At 53.7% G+C, this 17,886-nt stretch overlaps 5 protein-coding genes across 5 annotated transcripts; 1 reads left to right on the forward strand and 4 right to left on the reverse strand.

Annotated features, from left to right (window-relative positions):
* Positions 1 to 620: 620 nt before the first annotated feature.
* N7498_001809 (putative C6 transcription factor) lies at positions 621 to 2,822 on the reverse strand (the record flags this gene model as incomplete). The annotated part of the gene is made up of 6 exons (XM_058448871.1): positions 621 to 891; positions 952 to 1,676; positions 1,739 to 2,394; positions 2,446 to 2,531; positions 2,591 to 2,700; positions 2,757 to 2,822. 6 exons carry the CDS (start codon positions 2,820 to 2,822, stop codon positions 621 to 623), a joined length of 1,914 nt encoding a protein of 637 aa, XP_058311215.1.
* Positions 2,823 to 4,165: 1,343 nt separating this feature from the next.
* Positions 4,166 to 7,692, reverse strand: N7498_001810 (putative importin beta-4 subunit; the record flags this gene model as incomplete). The annotated part of the gene is made up of 3 exons (XM_058448872.1): positions 4,166 to 5,078; positions 5,291 to 7,604; positions 7,653 to 7,692. The coding sequence occupies 3 exons, from the start codon at positions 7,690 to 7,692 to the stop codon at positions 4,166 to 4,168; spliced, it is 3,267 nt and encodes a 1,088-aa protein (XP_058311216.1).
* Positions 7,693 to 8,372: 680 nt separating this feature from the next.
* ncr1 (sphingolipid transporter NCR1) lies at positions 8,373 to 12,358 on the reverse strand (the record flags this gene model as incomplete). Its single annotated transcript, XM_058448873.1, has 3 exons — positions 8,373 to 8,514; positions 8,563 to 12,007; positions 12,086 to 12,358. The coding sequence occupies 3 exons, from the start codon at positions 12,356 to 12,358 to the stop codon at positions 8,411 to 8,413; spliced, it is 3,822 nt and encodes a 1,273-aa protein (XP_058311217.1). The 3' UTR covers positions 8,373 to 8,410.
* A 1,045-nt stretch (positions 12,359 to 13,403) lies between these two features.
* Positions 13,404 to 14,588, reverse strand: N7498_001812 (tudor domain-containing protein). Its single transcript, XM_058448874.1, has 3 exons — positions 14,528 to 14,588; positions 13,742 to 14,465; positions 13,404 to 13,681 (listed from the first exon to the last, which is right to left on the reverse strand). The coding sequence occupies exons 1-3, from the start codon at positions 14,576 to 14,578 to the stop codon at positions 13,593 to 13,595; spliced, it is 864 nt and encodes a 287-aa protein (XP_058311218.1). The 5' UTR covers positions 14,579 to 14,588; the 3' UTR covers positions 13,404 to 13,592.
* Positions 14,589 to 15,836: 1,248 nt separating this feature from the next.
* On the forward strand, positions 15,837 to 17,851 carry yap1 (putative bZIP transcription factor AP-1/Yap1; the record flags this gene model as incomplete). The annotated part of the gene is made up of 3 exons (XM_058448875.1): positions 15,837 to 16,286; positions 16,349 to 17,481; positions 17,540 to 17,851. The coding sequence occupies 3 exons, from the start codon at positions 15,837 to 15,839 to the stop codon at positions 17,688 to 17,690; spliced, it is 1,734 nt and encodes a 577-aa protein (XP_058311219.1). The 3' UTR covers positions 17,691 to 17,851.
* Between the last annotated feature and the right edge of the window lie 35 nt (positions 17,852 to 17,886).

A 17,886-nucleotide genomic window follows, 5' to 3' on the forward strand; every position in this document is an offset into this window, starting at 1 on the left:
GAGGCAGAATGCCACCCAGTGCTCCCAGCGATTCTCTAGCAGCACGGCATCTGCCTCGCGCAAGTGACGCGCACATCCCATCCAGAGCTGAGCATGCATCTGGGCTCCGAGAAAGGACGGTATCGCATACGGACAAGGCACCCATTTTCTTCCTAATGTCCGGAGCAATTCCACTCTCCGTTTTAAAAGAGATCTCCAGCCAGTGGGCTTCCTGGTCCTAAATGTGATAGCATGGGGATTGCAATAAACGGCTAGATCTTAGTACAGGCACCTTCGACTCGTTTTCCTGTCGAATACCAGGTGCTGGATGCCGTTTGAAGATTTGTAGAACAACTTTGCCAAAGAAATCGACTCGACTAGAGAAATCACAACACATGGATGAAAACAAAGATGATTTGAAGATTACTTCTTGTACAGTGTTGGAGGTACTATGTCGTAGCAGTGGAGGTCGTCATTAAATCATCTCAGTCTAAAATATGTACTTAAATCCTAACACCTTGCGTATCGCTCTATTCCGGGATTCCCAGCATCTGATTTGCGCCAACATCCCCAATGCCTTTTTTTAAACTCCCTAGCCGTAAAAAGTAAGCCATAAAGCAACCCTTGTAACGAAAGAAAGATCACTTGGAGACAAGCGAGCTGCGACTCTGCTCAAGCCACGCCTTGTCGATCGCGGCTTCCGCTAACCTCTTCAGCTCCACCACAAAGTCGGCCACCAGTTTGAAGTGGACCACTTCGGTTTCGGGCAGCTTTCGCGAGAAGATACGCTGCATCATTAGAGTGGCCATCTTCAGGCGACCCAGATCATCGCGTGAACGCGGATCCAGTGGGTTCTGGAGGATGCTGCAGAAAATGGAAAGTAGTGCAGACATGGGGTAGAATATCAGCGTCCTAGACGAAAGTTAGCCTTGAAAAGTCAACACGGTTGAGACCAGGGAGCAGTAAACTCACCAGAAGACGCCATCGACCAGTACATGCTCTGCTGCTTCCAGATAGCAAAGAGTCGAGCGGCTGGCTTCTACAGAGAGCGCTAGACTTGAACTGACCCCGTCCATCATGCCACTTCCTTCTTGCCATGCCTTACATCGACTGCTCGCCTGGTGAATGATGCTCATGCACAGGTAGTAGTTGAGTCGTAACATAACCGAATGCATGCTAATGTTAGGATCAGATGCCTCGGGCGAAAAGGACATTGTGGGACGCCAATGAGGCGGAAGTGATAGCCGCCACTCCTCCAACTCGTCATCCAACTCGCGGATTGACTTGAGAAGATCTGCGTCGGACTTCTTCATAGCGCTAACTGAATACAAAGCACTGTGTGCCCGCGACTTGATGATGCTCAGTCGCAGGTCGAAAGGAAACACCGGCTGGTCGAAGTGCACATCTTCATTTTCGACATCATGATGGGCTTGGTCCACATAGCCCGACGGGAGCGTCAAGTCACAATTCTCATCGGCAATGGTAGGCGGTTGCCCGATGCGGAGCGCCACGTCCTTGTCGAGTGTGTAGCAAATCCAGAAAAGATTTCGCAGCAACCGTTGTCTTTTCTTGGCGCGCACGCTGGAGTTGGTGTGTACGGTTGTCAGGTTAGCACCCAACATGAAGAGCAGACGCGCCGCAATTGCGCCAAAATAGTTTGTTGCCCGCATGTTTCCACATGATAACTCATAAAGTGTCTGGAGTGTAGTCAAAATGTTAGAACCCTCCAATGATGTCGTTGTTTGAGGAAAACCCTTACCAATATGACGACTGCCTGTGCTCCCTCGAGAGACGCCGGTTCTTGCAAGAGTTGGGTCAGTAGGAATTGTGCTCTGGTGGCCATGGCATCGTGGTCTACGGAGGAGGACGTCGAGGCGCCGACCAGAATTTTGACCGGCGGGAGACGAGCGGCAAATGCAAGGAATGCGATGATACACGCTCGAGTGCTGGCTTGCCCGAAATGGAAGCTATTCTGTGGTTGCTGATACGCTGCAATCACGGTGTCCTCGAATAAATCGGGATCAATGACGGGGAATAGCCTCATCATCACGAAGGCGTTATTGAAAGCATCCAAGTAAAGGCGAATAACTCGCAAGTCTGGCAGTTCAAAGGGATCCTGATTTTGCAAGTTCATGAGAAGATTGTTGGAGGTTTGGCCTCGTTCTTTTTCCCATGGTACTCGAGTTGGGCTGAGCTTGTCGCTGGAGATGGTTTGCCCGGTGCGAGCCTGGATCCATTGTTGGCCTTCTGGGAGCAGGAATGGAATCCCCGTGAATACACTGATGCCACCCAGCTCTCGGCCAGCAAAATGAAGCCCCACTGAGGACGAAATTAGAGGTTGGTTGCTACTACTGTTGCCGGGCGAGGTGCTGGCAGTTATACTTCCATCTGCAATCTGCGACAAATCCGGTGGCACTGGTCAAGTTAGCCATAATATGTAGTTCCCACAACAGAGGGGAAACCTACCGGAGCCGGGGTCCCGCATCAAATTCTCTGCCAGAAGCTGCTCGATACGGCTAATTCGCTCCGACAGCTTCGAGGCTTTATGTCGACTACTTCGGGTGTCAGTGGGTGCGAGGAAGGCCAAAAGAGACAACGTTTAGACGCTTACCCATCATCATCTCCATTCTTTCGCTTGCGCTGTACCACACGATTGAAGGTACAGGGCAGATCGTGGTGGCTGCACCAATTACATTGCGGGAGTGCTCCATCGCATTTGATCTGGTTGGTTAGCAGGCATATTTCTGGAGGTTATATACGCTAGGTGGGCTAAATACCTTGCGCCGGTAACATGAATCGCAAGCGCGCACCGTGCGCTTGCGTGGTTCGTTGTTTGAATGCATGGAGTGCGAGAGATTCGGCGTCTGATCTTCTCGGATCGTCGTGGATGCGCTGAGTCAGCGGATGTGATCGAGTTCTGTAACCTTTGGAAAGGGTTCCGTCTTTCGGCTTTTGCGCTGTTTTGCTCTATTTGTTTGTTGGAAGGCAGTTGTTCTTTTTACAGAATAGAGAAAGAATGAGAACGGTTGGAATAAGTTGCATTGCTCGGCAAACAGGGCACGCCGGATATATGGGATATATGGGATATAGTCTCGAGTGTCAATGCACGGACACCGAGAAACAGATAAAGATGCAGAAAAAGAAACACGAAAGAAAATCCAGAAACATCCAAACATAACCCGACATTCAGTTCCCAAGTACCTCAAATTATCTCCCAGCAAAAACCCGCCGAGTGTCAGAGGCTCCGCATTTCACATCACCGTGCAGATGCAGCAATCGCATTCTTCGTCGCCGCAGTCACAGCCAAAGCAGGGCTTGGACACCGTCTTGATGGGCTTTTTGATCGAGCCACCCGAGCTGCTGGAGGGGAGAACCCAGTTGATAGGAGTAGAGATGGAGGCGGCCATCTTTGTAAATTCCAGACCAAGTCGGAAACTACTGTCGGTCAGAAAAGATAATTCCTGAGAAGAGTCAGCAATGATGACGAGGCACAGGGCATCATAATCCGGAGATCTGACCTCGGACAAACAGGCCTGGAGCAGGGAAGGATAGCCCGAGTGGAAAGAAGGGAAAGGCCGTTTGTATTCCAGGGATTTCCCAGGCAGCCATTTATTTCTCTGTTCCGACAGGCCCTAAACCAATCATAGTACAAATCCGACAGATCAATGAAGCGTTTCGTATCATGCGATTGCACCGTTTGGGCCTCCGATTCCCCACCACCGTCACAGGGTCCTGCCCGACTTTGGTTTATACTCCTGACTTATACAGCGCGGCAGATTTTCAGCGGCGGATCGGCCCAGTTCCCCTCTGCACTTTGACCGGAGCTCCGAGGCTCCCGTTTACTGCCAATTTATTGGCGTCCAATTTCAGCTCTAGACTTATTTCTCAGCCTCGGTTCGGGATTTTCGTGTAACCTTGGAACTGAGCGCGAGGGCGTTGCCGACCAGGCGCTTATTGACTGCAAGAGCGCAAACCTACCGGGAGCATGAAGAGATCATCCAATATGAATAAAAAAATAAATCATTTCAAAATATGTACAACATCAACTTTTTTTCATCACTCGTTGCGGGAACGTCCGCTTGAGACGGGGTATCGTCTAGTCATCTCGTTGGGTTCCAAAAGTCATCCGTCTATACCATTACACGTAGTCCACCCAGGGGTCATCAAAAGTCCATTATGAGCATGTTTACAGCTGCTCGACCCAGGGGGCAGTGCCCGCCTGCATCTGGTTCAGCCACTTGACCAGCTCAATCAGCTCGGCACGACGCTCGTCCTCAAGCTGGTCCTCGTCGCCGGTCAGAACAGCCTGGAAGACGGGAAGGAGCTGCGGGGTGAGACCGCGAATGGTCTCGTCCTCCCATTTGTACATCTGGCAGATCATGCGGTACAGGGGCTCGTTCTCCTCGAAGTCGTTCTTAAGGGGCAGAATGCCTGCAAGCACGGGCAGGACGTCCTTGGTGGGGACGTTCTCGCGGCTGCGGAGGATCATGCGGCTGACACAGCCAGTGGCGTTGTCCTGCAGACGAGAGACGTTCATCGAGAGGCACGACTCCAGACGGCTAAGGATGGTGGGGTACTCCTTGACGACCTCGTCTGAAGTGGAGTGCTCAACCAGGCGGCCGACGGCGTAGGCAGCGTTCGACCGGGTCTGGGGGTCTTCGTCGCCCAGGCGGTGCAGAAGCAGCTTGAGGAAAGAGGAGGTGTAGGGAGTCACGGCGGCACCCATGCCGTTGATGCACTCGGCCAGAACACCCACGGCGGTGGCACGCTCCAGGGACTCCGTGCTGCTGGCGTAGCGGAGGATGGTCTTCTCGAACACCTTCCACAGCTCAGCGAAGCTCTGGCCCAGAGCGGCGGCCATGCCCGAGACAACGTCCAGGCCGGTGTCAACCACGACCCAATCGAACTCAGAGGTCTCCTCGCCGGCCTCGAGGGTCTCCTCCTCGGGGCCGAACTCCATCTGGCAAGGGTGTTGCTTCGTGATAATGTCGGTGATCATCTGAATCACGTTGTGAAGCACGGTCTCGTCAGCGATGAGCGCCGGCCCACAGCAGCGGAGGTTCTCGGCCATGTTGCGGTTGATGTCCGCGACGGTAGCACTAGTGTCCATCGGTCAGTATGCGAATTGAAAGCGATGGCATATAAACATTGCAGAAAGTAACAATGGGTATCAGGAGTAGACTTCGCCGTTTACATCAAGCACGCTTTGCGTGTCAAAGTGAGCTGGGTTAAGCGGAAGGGATCATCACGTAACCAAAAGAACAAAGGAAAAATAATAATCAAAAAGCAAAAGAAATGTTAGAAAACGTACCGGTCATCTTCCTCGGTCCACATCTTAATGGTGGCAGTCATGAGGATCTCGCCGAACTTCTTGACCTCCTTGGCCGGCTGCACATGCAGAGGCAGACCAGGCTGCCACTTGGGCATCTGGCCGCTCTCCTCGGCAATGGCAAAGAGCATGGCGTAGGAGCGGTGCAGAGTGCTGATGGTGCTCTTGCGGACACCTTCGTAGGGGTGCTCAGCCAGGGGCATGACCATTTCGATCGTCTTCTCGAAGTAGGGCAGGAAGGAGCTGCGAGTGTGAGTGACCAGGTCACCGATAACCTCGACAGCAATCTCCTTCTCCAAGGAGAGAGGGGTGGTGGCAGTAATGTCATCCCAAGCATCCTCATCGTCCTCGACGTCAACGTCCTCGATCTCTCCTTCAATGTCGTCATCGTCAGCGCTAGCAACCTTGACCTTGCGGCCGGCAACGGTCACCTCCTGGCCAACAAGATCCTTGGCGGCCTCGCCAAGCTCGACCTCGAGGTCAGTCTCATCCTGCTCAATGCAGTCGAAAAGACCCTTGGTGACACCGTCAAGGAAGGGCGAGAAGTGCTCGGAGTAAACCTTGGCCATGGCACCCCAGAAGATATAAGTGCTCTCCTTGAGGCGAGAGTGGCCGAGGTGCAGAGCCTCCTCGGTAGCACGCATGAGCGGCTCGACGTAAGGCTGGTAGCGCTCGGGACCAGCGGCAGCGGCCATCTCGCCCATAGCGTCAGTGACACTGGCGCGGAGGTCCAGCTCCTCCTCGGAGTCCTTGACGGTGGCAAACTCTTGGAGCAGGTGCATGGTCTCGTCGAAGAACGAGAGGAACGAGTCACCGGCAGAGGAGGCGAGCGAACCAAGGGCACCGGCAGCCAGAGACTTGATCTTGAAGTCGGGGTGCTTGAAAAGCTTGTGCAGGATGGGGACAAGCTCAGCCTGGTAGGGAGCAACGTCCTTCTCATCCAGACCGTCAACGACAGCGTCAATGGCGCTGATACCGGCCTTCATGATGTCCATGGTGGGACCATCCTCCTCACCCTTGTACTCCTGCATGGCGCTGGCAAGGTTCTTGAACAACAGAGGCATCAGGCGCTCGTGCTCAGCGCTGAGGTCCTCGGCCAAGTCGTCGGCCAGACGGGCAACAGCGTGAAGCGAGGCCTGGCGAACCTTGGGCTCAGGGTCAGCAAGGAGCTGAAGAACCATTGGGAAGATCTCCTGCATCTGAGTGCTGATGAAGTCGGGAGCACCCTCAACGCACATGCCGAGAGCCATGATACCGGCACGGCGGTAGTTGGGGTCGTTGCTGTTGAAATACTGACCCAGGGTCTGGAGCAGAGGAACAACAACCTGGCTGGGAGGCAGGCTCTGGGAGAGCATGTCAAGGAGACCCAGGGCAGAGCGGGGAGGAGTGATGTCGTCGTCGATGGGAGAGTCATCCAGCTCGGTGACAATGTGCAGAGCGGTACGGGTGAGCTGCTCACCGAGGCGCATACCCTGGATCTTCAGCTTGCGGTACTGAACGCACTGCATGAGGAAGCTGATGGCCTGAGTACGGGTGTCATCGTCGGCCTCGGTGTTGGCCGAGAGCTCGTTCATGAAGATCACGAGGTCTTTCAGGTGAACCGTGAGGAGGGCAGGGTCGCAGCCGAGCAGGGTCTGGAAGACCTCGAAAGCCTGCATCACACGGTCCTCTTCGCCCTGGTCAATGGCGTCCTTGAGAACGGCAACCATGGAGGGCACGAGCTCCTGGAAGGCCTTGACAGGAGCCTCGTTCTCCTCAGAGTCGAGGACCATGGCAAGCTTGCTCAGAGCCAGGAGAGTATTGATGCGAACCTCAGCATTCTCGGGGTCCCGAATAGTCTTGCTGAACAGGTTGAATAGGTCCTGGAACTTCTCCTCGAAGCCCTCACCCAGAGTCTCCAGAATAGTGAACAGGATGTAGATGGCCACGGCCCGCTCCTCGTGGTTGGAGCTCTCACCCGCGCGCAGCAGGAGGTTGGGCAGATCCGGCCACTCGCCATCGTTCAAATCAATCTTGGCCACAGCCGAGATAATCCGAGCAACGGAGTGACGGACAAGAGACGAGCTCTCGCCCATGGTGGATCGAAGCAGCTGGTCCCGGACCTGGGGCTTCTGATCGGCGGCCACCTTCAACCAGTGCTTCTGAACAAGCCCGCGAGCCTCGACGGCCGCCAGCTGGCGGAGGTTGGGGTCCTCATGGCCGGTGGCAATTGAGATGAGGAGGACGAGTGACTCGGGCTTGTTGTAGAACTCCCTTTGCAGGATACCTGTGGCCTCTTTCACATTTCCTTGCTGGGCTTGGATGAGTTAGCAGGTGACGCTGAGCACAGATGGAGATAACCCACGATTGAGGACAATGTTTAATTGTTGCAGAAGCCTATCCATTTTGTGCAACAGGAATGAGCAGTCTTGTCTTGATCAGACAAACAGCTCAGGGGGTATCAAAAAAAAAAAAAAGGAGAGGATGGAGGGGAAGAAGAAAGAAATTGGGACGGCAGAAAAAAACTGTAGGGTGGCCACCCGATTGGGTTTAGTGCCGCGGGGACCACTCGACGCGCTTTCAAAATTTACATTGGGCACTGACCAGCGCGACGTTGGGTCGTGTCGCGGATTGAACTTTCATATTGTGCGACGATTGTGGGATAGGTCGTGTACGGGCGTTGATAGCAGCCACTGGGGGAAAACGACGTGGACTGCTTTCTGAACAGTAGAATGTTCGACATATTCAAAGAGTTGTTTAGAAAGACATCTAGACAGGTGTCTATCTAAAGAGGTTTAAGAAGAGATCTGGGAAGAGAATTGGAAATTAGAGAGTAGTTGTGCTACACGCAAGTCCTACCCTGGGGTCTGCAAGCGGGGAATGAGATATACTATGAAACTAGAAGGATGTCAAAACGTTCCAGAATGACGTTTATTGTTTTGAAGATCCGTTCCTTAACTCCCAATCTGCTCTTATAACTCCAATTTCTCCCCGAGCGTGTATTCATGACTGTAGCAGATAAAACAAATGGACTAGTATGTCTTAATCAATTAAACAAGAGCAACAACCCAAGTATGAATACGGAGGGCAGGATACCAAAACAAATCATTCGAGCAAAAGAGCTTAGTATTCGTCAGAGTCGTAACCGCCATCGACCAGCAATGAGCGGTAGCCCCGCGATGCAAGATTGGCTTCCAGGCCACCGTCAGAGGCAGGATCAAAATATCCTAGATTCGGTCAGTTTAGGTACGGTGCCGGTTCATCGTGAAACATACCTCCACCGCCGAAGTAGCTGAGAGCTACCGGCAGGAAGATGAGGGCGTGCGTGGCGGCAAACACAACCAGCGCGAGCCACACTCGGAAGTAGTAGATCTCGAAGATCTTGCTGCGAGTGAATGCCAGAACGCAAACACCCAGCAGCTTGGTGACGGTAATGCCACTGAAGACACTTCCGCCGACGTTGACCAGTGCCGTCCAGGCACGAGCGTCCTTGCCACGGAACTTGGCGGGGGCCTTCTCCATCAAAGTGCGCGACGGGAACATGAAAGCACGCGCGATATGAGCACAGAATTCTACTGCAATTCCAACGCAGATGACCAAGTTGACGAGAGACACGGCGTTCAGAGAAACACCAGCAATGGCCATGGTTCCGATGATATCAACGACTGTCATCACGACCGTCGTGGTAATCACCGCGCCGGTGGCGACCGACCCCAATATGGCAGAGGTCAGGACGAAGATGATGGCGACGGCCGATCCCAACAGAGTGCCGGTAAGCTGCACAATGGAGACATACTGGTCGAAGAAGATATAAAATTTCGAATAAGGGAACACGTCGATCTTGTGCTCGCGGGAAAGGCCATCGGCAATCCGGCGTGCCGCGATGTAGGACTGGATGAAGTCTTCCTGGCTTCGCAGCGGAGTGTGACTAGTTCGGAAATGGCTAGCATTAATCATGGTGTGTTGCCTATCGATGACCAAGGCGTTGCTGTAGGGCGCTTTGCCACCAAGGGGACAAGAGGCATCGGTGGGTGCCTCTATCCATTTCTCGGCGTAGTGGATGAACTCGGGCCCCGTTGGCATTCCGTATAGGGTGAGGTTCCACGGAGGAACACGGTCCTCAAAGCACAGCTTGCCATCCTCTTTGCAGCAATCCTGCTGGGGGTTCAACCAGTAGAAGAAGTCATCGATCCAACTGGCAGCGGATCCAGACAGATAGGAAACGTTTGGACGCCTAGATTCCTGCTCCAGAACGAACGGTAGCGAATATTCCTCGCAGGTGGTAAATCGTCCACAAAGCTGTTGCTGATGTTCTCTTTCCGTCATATTAACGTTGCGCGTCACAAAATAGACGGGAGGCCCAGTGCGGAAGTAGTCACTGAGATCATTGAAATAGGGGATCAGGTACGAGTCACTAGGAAGCGCAATTCGCTGGTCCAGGCCGAGAGCAACCTCTGGGATGAAGGCCAAGCCGGCAGTTAAAAGACCCAGGAAGATAATCACGACCGCTGCCTTTACTCGGCGATCCAGGATGAAGGGGGCATACACCCGGCGGATGAAGGTTTGCAAGGAGCTCTCGGCCTCGTGGTCATCGTAAATTTGTTCCTCGGGCAGGCCGAACGAGTTCGCCTTTCGAACGGTGAGACATGGGAAACAATCTGCGCGAAGACTCTCTACTCTCCTCTGGTTGAGCGCAAGCACGGAGATAAACATCGTGACTTGCAACATGGCATTGATAAACACAGCTCCTGCTGCGTATGCCGCGAAGTTTTTGACGGCAGGCATGCCAACAAAGGCACCCAAGGCAAATGCCACGGTCTCCGTCAGGGCAGACAAGAACACGCTAGGACCGATTCTGCCGACAGCACGAGCGACTCGCTCATCAATCTCTTCATTGGGGTGGCTGAAATTGACCCGCTCGAATTCATGGACGATGAGGAAAATGTTGTCAACACCCACTGCCAGCACCAAGAATGGGATCACCTCTGCAATGATCAGGGTCACCTTGACACCCGCAGCAGAGAACAATCCCACCGAGGCAGAGACAGACATCAGCACAATCAAGATACCTGCGATTCCCAACGAAAATTTGGATTGCACGAGGGCATTGGCGGGGTTGGTCAGCAGAGACTTCCAGGTCACCGTGACTGATCCGAGTGCGAGAGAAGCATAGACGAACATGATCAAGTAGCTAATGGCCACGATCTTCGCATCGGTATTGGTTGATTTGTTCAGCTCCTGTTCCAAGCTGACCTCGGCATTGAAGGAAACGCGGAGACCACGCTCAGCAGCTTGTTTCTGGACGTCATCAAACATGTCACGGAAACCGTTCTCCCAGTCGATGGCCTTCTCTTCTCCTTCAGTACCCTGAGCGAAATTGTTCACCACCCAGGTCACAACCAACGCCTTGGCGTCCAGAACGTCTCCGGTGTCATCGTACCCGCCTAGGATCATCTCTGGCTTCAGGGGCTGCTGGAAATCGGGGAGACAGCTCACATCACCGGGGGACTCGGTGCAGTGGAGCAGACGATCCTGCCACGTATCTGGGTCGAGACTGCCGACAGAGCCACCGAAATAGCCCGTCAATGACTGTACTACACAGGCATCTCCAGTTGGCTTGAAGCAAACGTCCTCCAAGTTGAGACCATGATTGGGCGAAGTCCTTCGACGCACTTGTGATTCGATATCAAACCACCATGCGAGGGTCGGGTAATCCAGAATAGGACCACTTTCGTTCACCAAAAAGGCTTGCTCGGCTCGGTAGAATGGTCCGAAGTTCTCATCAAAGAAGGTCTTCTCTTGCGCAGCCGCAGATGAGGGGCTCACCCAAAGCCGGACCGGGTCTGTTTCGACGGTAAATCGCAGCCAACCTAGGCTTAACAAAACCACCGCAATAAAGCTGGAGACAATTGTGATGGCGGGAAAGCGTGCACAGGCCCCGCCGACCCGGTGGAAGATCGCAGAGAGAAGAGAGTTGGGTTTATACACTCCCTGCAGCTGCTCCACGTAGCCCCCGCGATGCACAACCTCTTCTTCATCCTCGTCGTCACTTGGTGTCGGGTCCTGGAGGAGACGCACTCGTTCGGGTTTGCGGAATCGTCGTTCCTTGAATGTGACATAGCTAGCAAGCCCCATGACCAGTAGTAGAAATGCAGAATAGATAATGATGACTGCAAAAGAGAGGCAAGGCAAAAGCCCTACATGGCATGCCTCCTGCGAGTGCACGGCAGGCAGTTCAGGACACACGTCAGGACAGTCGACACAGGAGCAGCGGAACGACTTGTCAGGGTCGTTGCAGGCCTTGGGCTTGATTGACAAAGCCGTCATGCCATCAGGGTCAGGTCCACTGGGCTCGGTACGGTAGTTGATCTGGAACGGACTGCCCAGGAACTTTTTGTCACCCAGGAACTTCAGGAACTGCGTGTAGTTCTTCGCACCTCCGCCGATGAAATCAATTGCCTTGCCACCGGAAGCGCCATTCTTGACGTTCTTGCAGCTGTCGTAGAAGCCGCTTTGGTATTCCTCTGACCATATATTCTCCACCTCCGTGACCAGTGTCTTACCGGCGCTGCTTTCTTCTGTGTCGGTGACGTTGATAAAGAGAGACTGGTCAGGAGAGCAAGTAAAAGTGCAAAAAATGTTGAAAAAGTTCTCTCGGCAGGCCGGGCAAGAGGCAATGATGCCTTCTGCGAGCTTCAGATTCCTCCCAAGTGCGTCGATCTACGATAAAATGCGAATCAGCACAAAAGCAACAAAACAATCATGACCGCGAAATCCAAAACTGGGGACTCTTCTCACCTGTTCCTCTCGGCAACAGACCGGTCCTTCCTCCCACCCGGAGCCACAGAGTTTGACCAGCTTCTGCCGCGACGGATCGTCCGGTTGATGTGCCAGATCATTGTCGGGACAGGGCAGTTCACCGCCAAAGATGGACTGCTTTCCACAATGTCCACGGATCGCACAGCGACCCTCTTCATGTATCTTGGTTTCGCCTTGCGCGCCGACCAGCGCCGGCTGAAAGGCAAGAGAGCCCAACCCGACGAGCGCAGAAACCCAACCCAGCTGCCGCATATTGTAGGGAGAACAGCAGGATCTCAAGCTTTATTCTGCAGAGATATTGAGATAAGTCGCTTCTTGGCTGTCACGGGTCGTTTCGAGATCGATGGCCATGCACCGAGGAGATACGGTCGCGAGGCCGCGGGAGCTGTACAAGGAGGGAAACAGGTCACGGACACGGGCACAAGGCACCCAGAAAGGAGGTCAAGAATGCAATGCTAACATCCACCACACGACTTCGAGTAGAAAATGATGGTTGAATGAGAATGCAACAAGAAACGGGCTAACAGCTAACAAGGCAGAAGCTGAGTAGCATGACGTGCACTGGGCCGAGGCGGAGGCGAACTGCTTAGGCGGGTACCTCCGGCCCCGCACGCGAACACTACTCAGATGCCGCGAGTTCCAATGTTGTTATGATCTCTAGCATCCACGCTCCATGGTCATTTAGATGTGTTTTCCTGCCTAAATTGGAGATCGCTAATGGCCTTCGTGGTTTGGTGCGATACATTATCAAATTAGATCATAATACATATCCTGCTTTTCTCTCACGTAGGTAGGAATGCGGAGAAGTAATAGTATGATATACAACCTTACTGCGCCGAATAAAACATTTATGGGAAACAGTTAGAGTATTATACGTAGACAGTCTGTATCAGCTTTACATCCGGCCAGATCGAAGTCTTCAAATGTTTTGCCTTTTCCTGGGTTAGCTAGCAAGAAGGATTCCAAAAAGACATGAGCTGTGATAATCATTAAGCATATAATCATCTGCGAGAGCCACGTTCGCGCCTATGCGACCTCCGCGGGTTTCAGTCCGGACTGTCTGATGTGTACATATACATGTCATCAAGACCGTCCCAAGGTTTCCAAATGGTTGTGTTGCTATTACGATTAAAACGCGAAGGTTTTACGTATACGCCGTGGACTTAATAGTAGTAGAGCAGATTCCCCACATCTCGACAGCTCTGGAGGACAGGGAATGGAGGGACCCGACACCGAGCCCAGATTGCAAAAACTACACGAATGTGGAGACCATCTGCGACGTCCGGGTGAGAGACCAGTCGAAACTCGAAGAGAAAGGGACTCTATGAACAAATAACTCCGAGTGCGAAATACATATAATCGCTGTATCTGCATCGCCGATCCAGTTAGCGATGGGCACATGAAGGATGATCCAATAAACACCGAGGAAATAGATATCAGAATAGAACTTGACGTAGCCATGGCCACTGCATTTCAAACCGGCCTTCTAATAACCCTCATCATCAGCCTGCTGATAGATGTGGCGTGACCGGGTTGGGTCCTTGCGCATCTGCTGGCCAGACCCCGTGAACCCCACTGAGAAGAGATGGTTAGCACCGTGAAGAACTGGGATTCATGGAACGAGACGGAACATACCTCGTGCATTGACACTGTCACCGGTGCGGAACATGCTGTCCTTCTTTCCGAACTTGCCCTTGCCCTTGCTTTTGGCCGCAAAATCCTTCCACTTGTTCTTTCCCTCCTCGAGCTCCTTGTTGGCCTTCACCTTGCGCGGCACCTTGGCTGGCCGCGCTGGACCATCTCCGGCCTTGCTGGGTTCCTGCCGGGCCTGGTTGGCCAGAGTGGGATTGATGTCGGCCGCCGCCGAGATCACGTTCGGTGGCGGCGGTGCGGGAGATGGTGACCCCGAACTGCCTGGAGTTCCATCAGCCTTGCGTTTCCGATCAAAGCCCGCGACGGGACGAATATCCTTGGAGGTCAAGTTCTCCTTGGTCGAGTAAGACTTGAACGACACCAGATACATGGGGTTGCTAGAAGAGCCGGTGATGGAAGTAATGCGCGCGGGATAGAAGGAGCCGTCGCCCGACACCCAGCGGGCCAGGACGTTGTCATTGACGCGGAATGAAGCGGGAGGTGCGGGGTGTGGCTCTTCCGTGTTTTCATCTCTCGGCTTGCGAGGCCCCTGCTCTTTCCAAGACTCCTTGGGAGGCGGCGGGGCCGAGTGGGATGCGGTCGCTGGTGGTTTGAGTTCGGCGATGGAAGTTTCGGTGAGGGTTATGAGTTCTTCAAGTTCAGTCTTGAGGCTTTGGAGTTCCAAGTTATCGGGATCTACCTGCAAGCTGGAGTCGACCGTTTCAAGCTGGCAAAAAAAAAGCGAGTCAATATGGACAGTGACCATGATATTGAGCGACGAGAACTGACCTGAAGCTTGAACTCCCTCACCTCTGCCTCGAGGGCGGCCACGTCGGACATGATCGTCGATGAGGAGAGGTATGCAAAGGGACTCGTGAGGTCGGAAAAAGCTTAAAGAGAACTGAAGAGCGAGGCTCGGCTCTGGCGCTAATTGTGGTGGATATGCGGAGAGTCCTGGCCCCGTCGTCTTTGCAGGTCGAGCGGCAGTCACGTGCGTGCTCGACGGGAGGAGGTGTTTGGACGGAATCTACAATGGCATCTACGACGATCCCCGGGTACCAAAGGAAAACGAAGGGTATATCAAAATGGGAACTTGGCGTATGAATACCACACTACGCGGCCCCTTAGGATCGAGCGGTGTACATTGCAGGGAAGCAAGGTGGTATCTATGCACCTGCTTGACGAGTTCAGTAACTCCGATAAGCCCGATCAGGCCGATCAGGCCGATCAGCCTACCTTTCGACGGGATCGACGTTCTGATACAATGCGAAAACGGAGAGTCTAATTGGAAACTGGCGATCCCCCTCCTTTCTCGGAGAGCCAAATCCATAGAATCTTGGACCCAGTGTCATGTACTGTGGTACTGTACGGATGGCAAGTGGAAACGTCATTCTAGGCCCGGCTTACTTTGCCACGCGGGACCGATTCCTGCCTGATTCTGCCTGATTCCGCCTGCGGGGTCCCGACAAAGTTGCAGGAATACGATCAGTGAGTCACCTAGCAAGCTAGGGTAAATTAGAGTAGTCCACGTGTAACCGGGAGTCTCCAATGAGTCTCGCAGAATAGCCCTAGGGGTCCGCAGGCAGCGAATCGACAGCGAAGGATGGGGAATATGGAGGAACGTTGATTTCTAAGCAGCAATGAAGCCCTCACGAAATCCGCCGTGATTGGCCTCCGATGACCTGTTGCGGACCTCGGGCCAATGATGGAGCCGGTTCGCCCACTCGCATCTTTCATCATCTTCTTTTTTGCATCTTCACTTCAATCAATCTACGTCGAGCCACACCGGGGCTTGTTAGCGTTGCTCTCTTGCTGGCCTCAGGCTGCTAGTCGATCTTGAACTCGACCCTTCTCCGCTCCTCTCCTCTATCACTCCCTCACGACTCTCTCATTACTCTCTCCCATCTCCTGGGGATCCATAGCGGGGAATTGTTCTCGAAGGGATCCTCAGACCTCGTTGCCTGGGCCTTCTTACTCTTCCTTTGCGGGCGAGACGCCCATTTGCTAGTCGTCAGCCTCACTTTAATCTTATTCGCCCCTCCCTTCTCTTCTCTTTCTCTTCTCTTCACCTCCCTCGCCACCCCCATCGCCTCACATCATGGGTGACTACGAGCAGCTTTATAACCAGGGGCTTTACCTCTCCCCCGATCAGCAGGACCTGTTGATGGCGGCCCTCCACTCCAACAACCCCGCCAACAAGTACCCCAATCCCACTCCACAGATCAAACCTGATCACAGTCCCGACAACTCCTCTAACGGCCTCAGTGGCCCTCCATCCGGTGCACTGGACTCCAACTCACATCTCAACCAGTTCGGCAACTTTGGAGATGACGAGAGCCCGTATCTTGACTTTGATCCGGGTGTAGACTTCGACTACACCGGCTCCGGGAATCTGATTGGGGACCTCCCAGGACAGGACTATGAATTGGGCGAGAAGCGAAAGTCCATCGACGGCAAGTCGGAGGAGGGTGAAGAGACGGGCAAGAAGCGGCGAGAGAGCGAGGCCAAGAAGCCTGGCCGGAAGCCACTGACTTCGGAACCCACTACAGTACGCATTCCTCCTTCTGCCCAATTTGAGTGGTGGGTGGTATTTTCTAACTCCCCAAATAGAAGCGTAAAGCTCAGAACCGAGCTGCTCAGAGGGCTTTCCGGGAGCGCAAGGAAAAGCACCTGAAGGATTTGGAGACCAAGGTGGACGAGTTGCAGAAATCCTCCGATACCGCCACCCAAGAGAATGGGTTGCTGCGTGCTCAGGTCGAGCGGCTTCAGGTCGAACTCCGTGAGTACCGCAAACGCCTCTCGTGGATGAGCAGCGGTGGTAGCGGTCTCTCGGCCGTGAGCAACTACCCCAATGCCCAGTCCCGGGGTTCGTACGGTCTGCAGAACAACGAGTTCCTGTTTGATTTCCCCAAATTCGGTGATCTGCCGGGTGCCCATTTGTTCAACGGCCCGAATAAGGATCAGTCCAAGAACAAGGATGGTGTTCGTGCTCCTGGTGTACTGAGCCGCGACAATCTGAACGCCGGCTCGCGTGGCCCAGAGACCAAGTCTAACTCCAGCACTCCCAATGCAAATACTGCCGGTTCTTACGGAACTCCCGGCAGTAACGCGTCAGTCAAGACACCCTACTCTGCCCTCAAAGCTTCTACCGCCCCCACTCAGGATACATCTAACTCGGATTCGCCATCGTCCTCCTCCGACTCACACCATAGCCAGATGCTCTCGTCGAGTGGAACATCACCCGAGCCCAGCTCGAACTCCCCGCCGGATGTCAAGAACTCCGGCGCTGGAAATGTGTGCATTCATGGCTCCATTGATGGTGAGGAATCCTTCTGCGCGCGACTTGGCATGGCCTGCGGCAACATCAATAACCCCATCCCAGCTGCCCGGGACCAAAAGGCCAAGTCCAACAGTGTCTCGAGCAATCAACCCGCCCCCACCTCCACCGATGACTCGATGGGCTTCGATTGGCTGGCTCAGCAGAATGGCGGTCAATTCGATCCGGTGCTCTTTGGAGACTGGCGTGAGCCGCAGGATGCCGTGCTGTCCCAGGACTTCGGGTCCTTCTTCAACGACGCCTTCCCACTTCCGGATTTGGGCAGCCCGTCTCACAACCTGACCGAGGTTGCCACCACACAAGGCCCCAAGAAGGACCTGATCGCCCAAATCGACAGCAAGCTGGACGAAGACGAGGTTGTGCCGGGCGAGGATAAGGCACAAATGCTATCGTGTACAAAGATCTGGTATGTTTCCCGTCGACTCTTTCCACTCTTCTTACAGGTCACTAACTCCCTGCGACAGGGATCGCCTGCAATCCATGGAGAAGTTCCGCAATGGCGAGATCGACGTCGACAACCTCTGTTCCGAGTTACGGACCAAGGCTCGATGCTCCGAAGGCGGCGTGGTTGTGAATCAGAGGGATGTCGACGATATCATGGGCCGCGCCAAGTAGCCGACCTCACCCACGACTGGCATAATGGCCCGGGCCCGTCTCCGGACCTTTTTTTTTTCACGACTCACGGAAACCGTACACGTCCATTGAACTTGTGTACTACGTTATATTACTCATACCCACGAATTATCATTTGAAAACGCACGGCGTCACGAATACCAACAAAAGAGAGGAAATGGCGCTCTTTCGAAATTGA

This window comes from Penicillium cinerascens, assembly GCF_028974065.1.
Source record: "Penicillium cinerascens strain IBT 15544 chromosome Unknown contig_1_segment0_segment0, whole genome shotgun sequence".
NCBI lineage: Eukaryota > Fungi > Ascomycota > Eurotiomycetes > Eurotiales > Aspergillaceae > Penicillium > Penicillium cinerascens.

Excerpts from the sequence above, each read along its gene's own strand:
- N7498_001812 (XM_058448874.1), bottom strand. The coding sequence starts at position 14,578 with ATGTCCGACGTGGCCGCCCTCGAGGCAGAGGTGAGGGAGTTCAAGCTT. Across the intron at positions 14,466-14,527 it reads TGAGGGAGTTCAAGCTTCAG|CTTGAAACGGTCGACTCCAG; the intron begins GTCAGTTCTCGT and ends TTTTTTTGCCAG. Across the intron at positions 13,682-13,741 it reads TGACAGTGTCAATGCACGAG|TGGGGTTCACGGGGTCTGGC; the intron begins GTATGTTCCGTC and ends ATCTCTTCTCAG.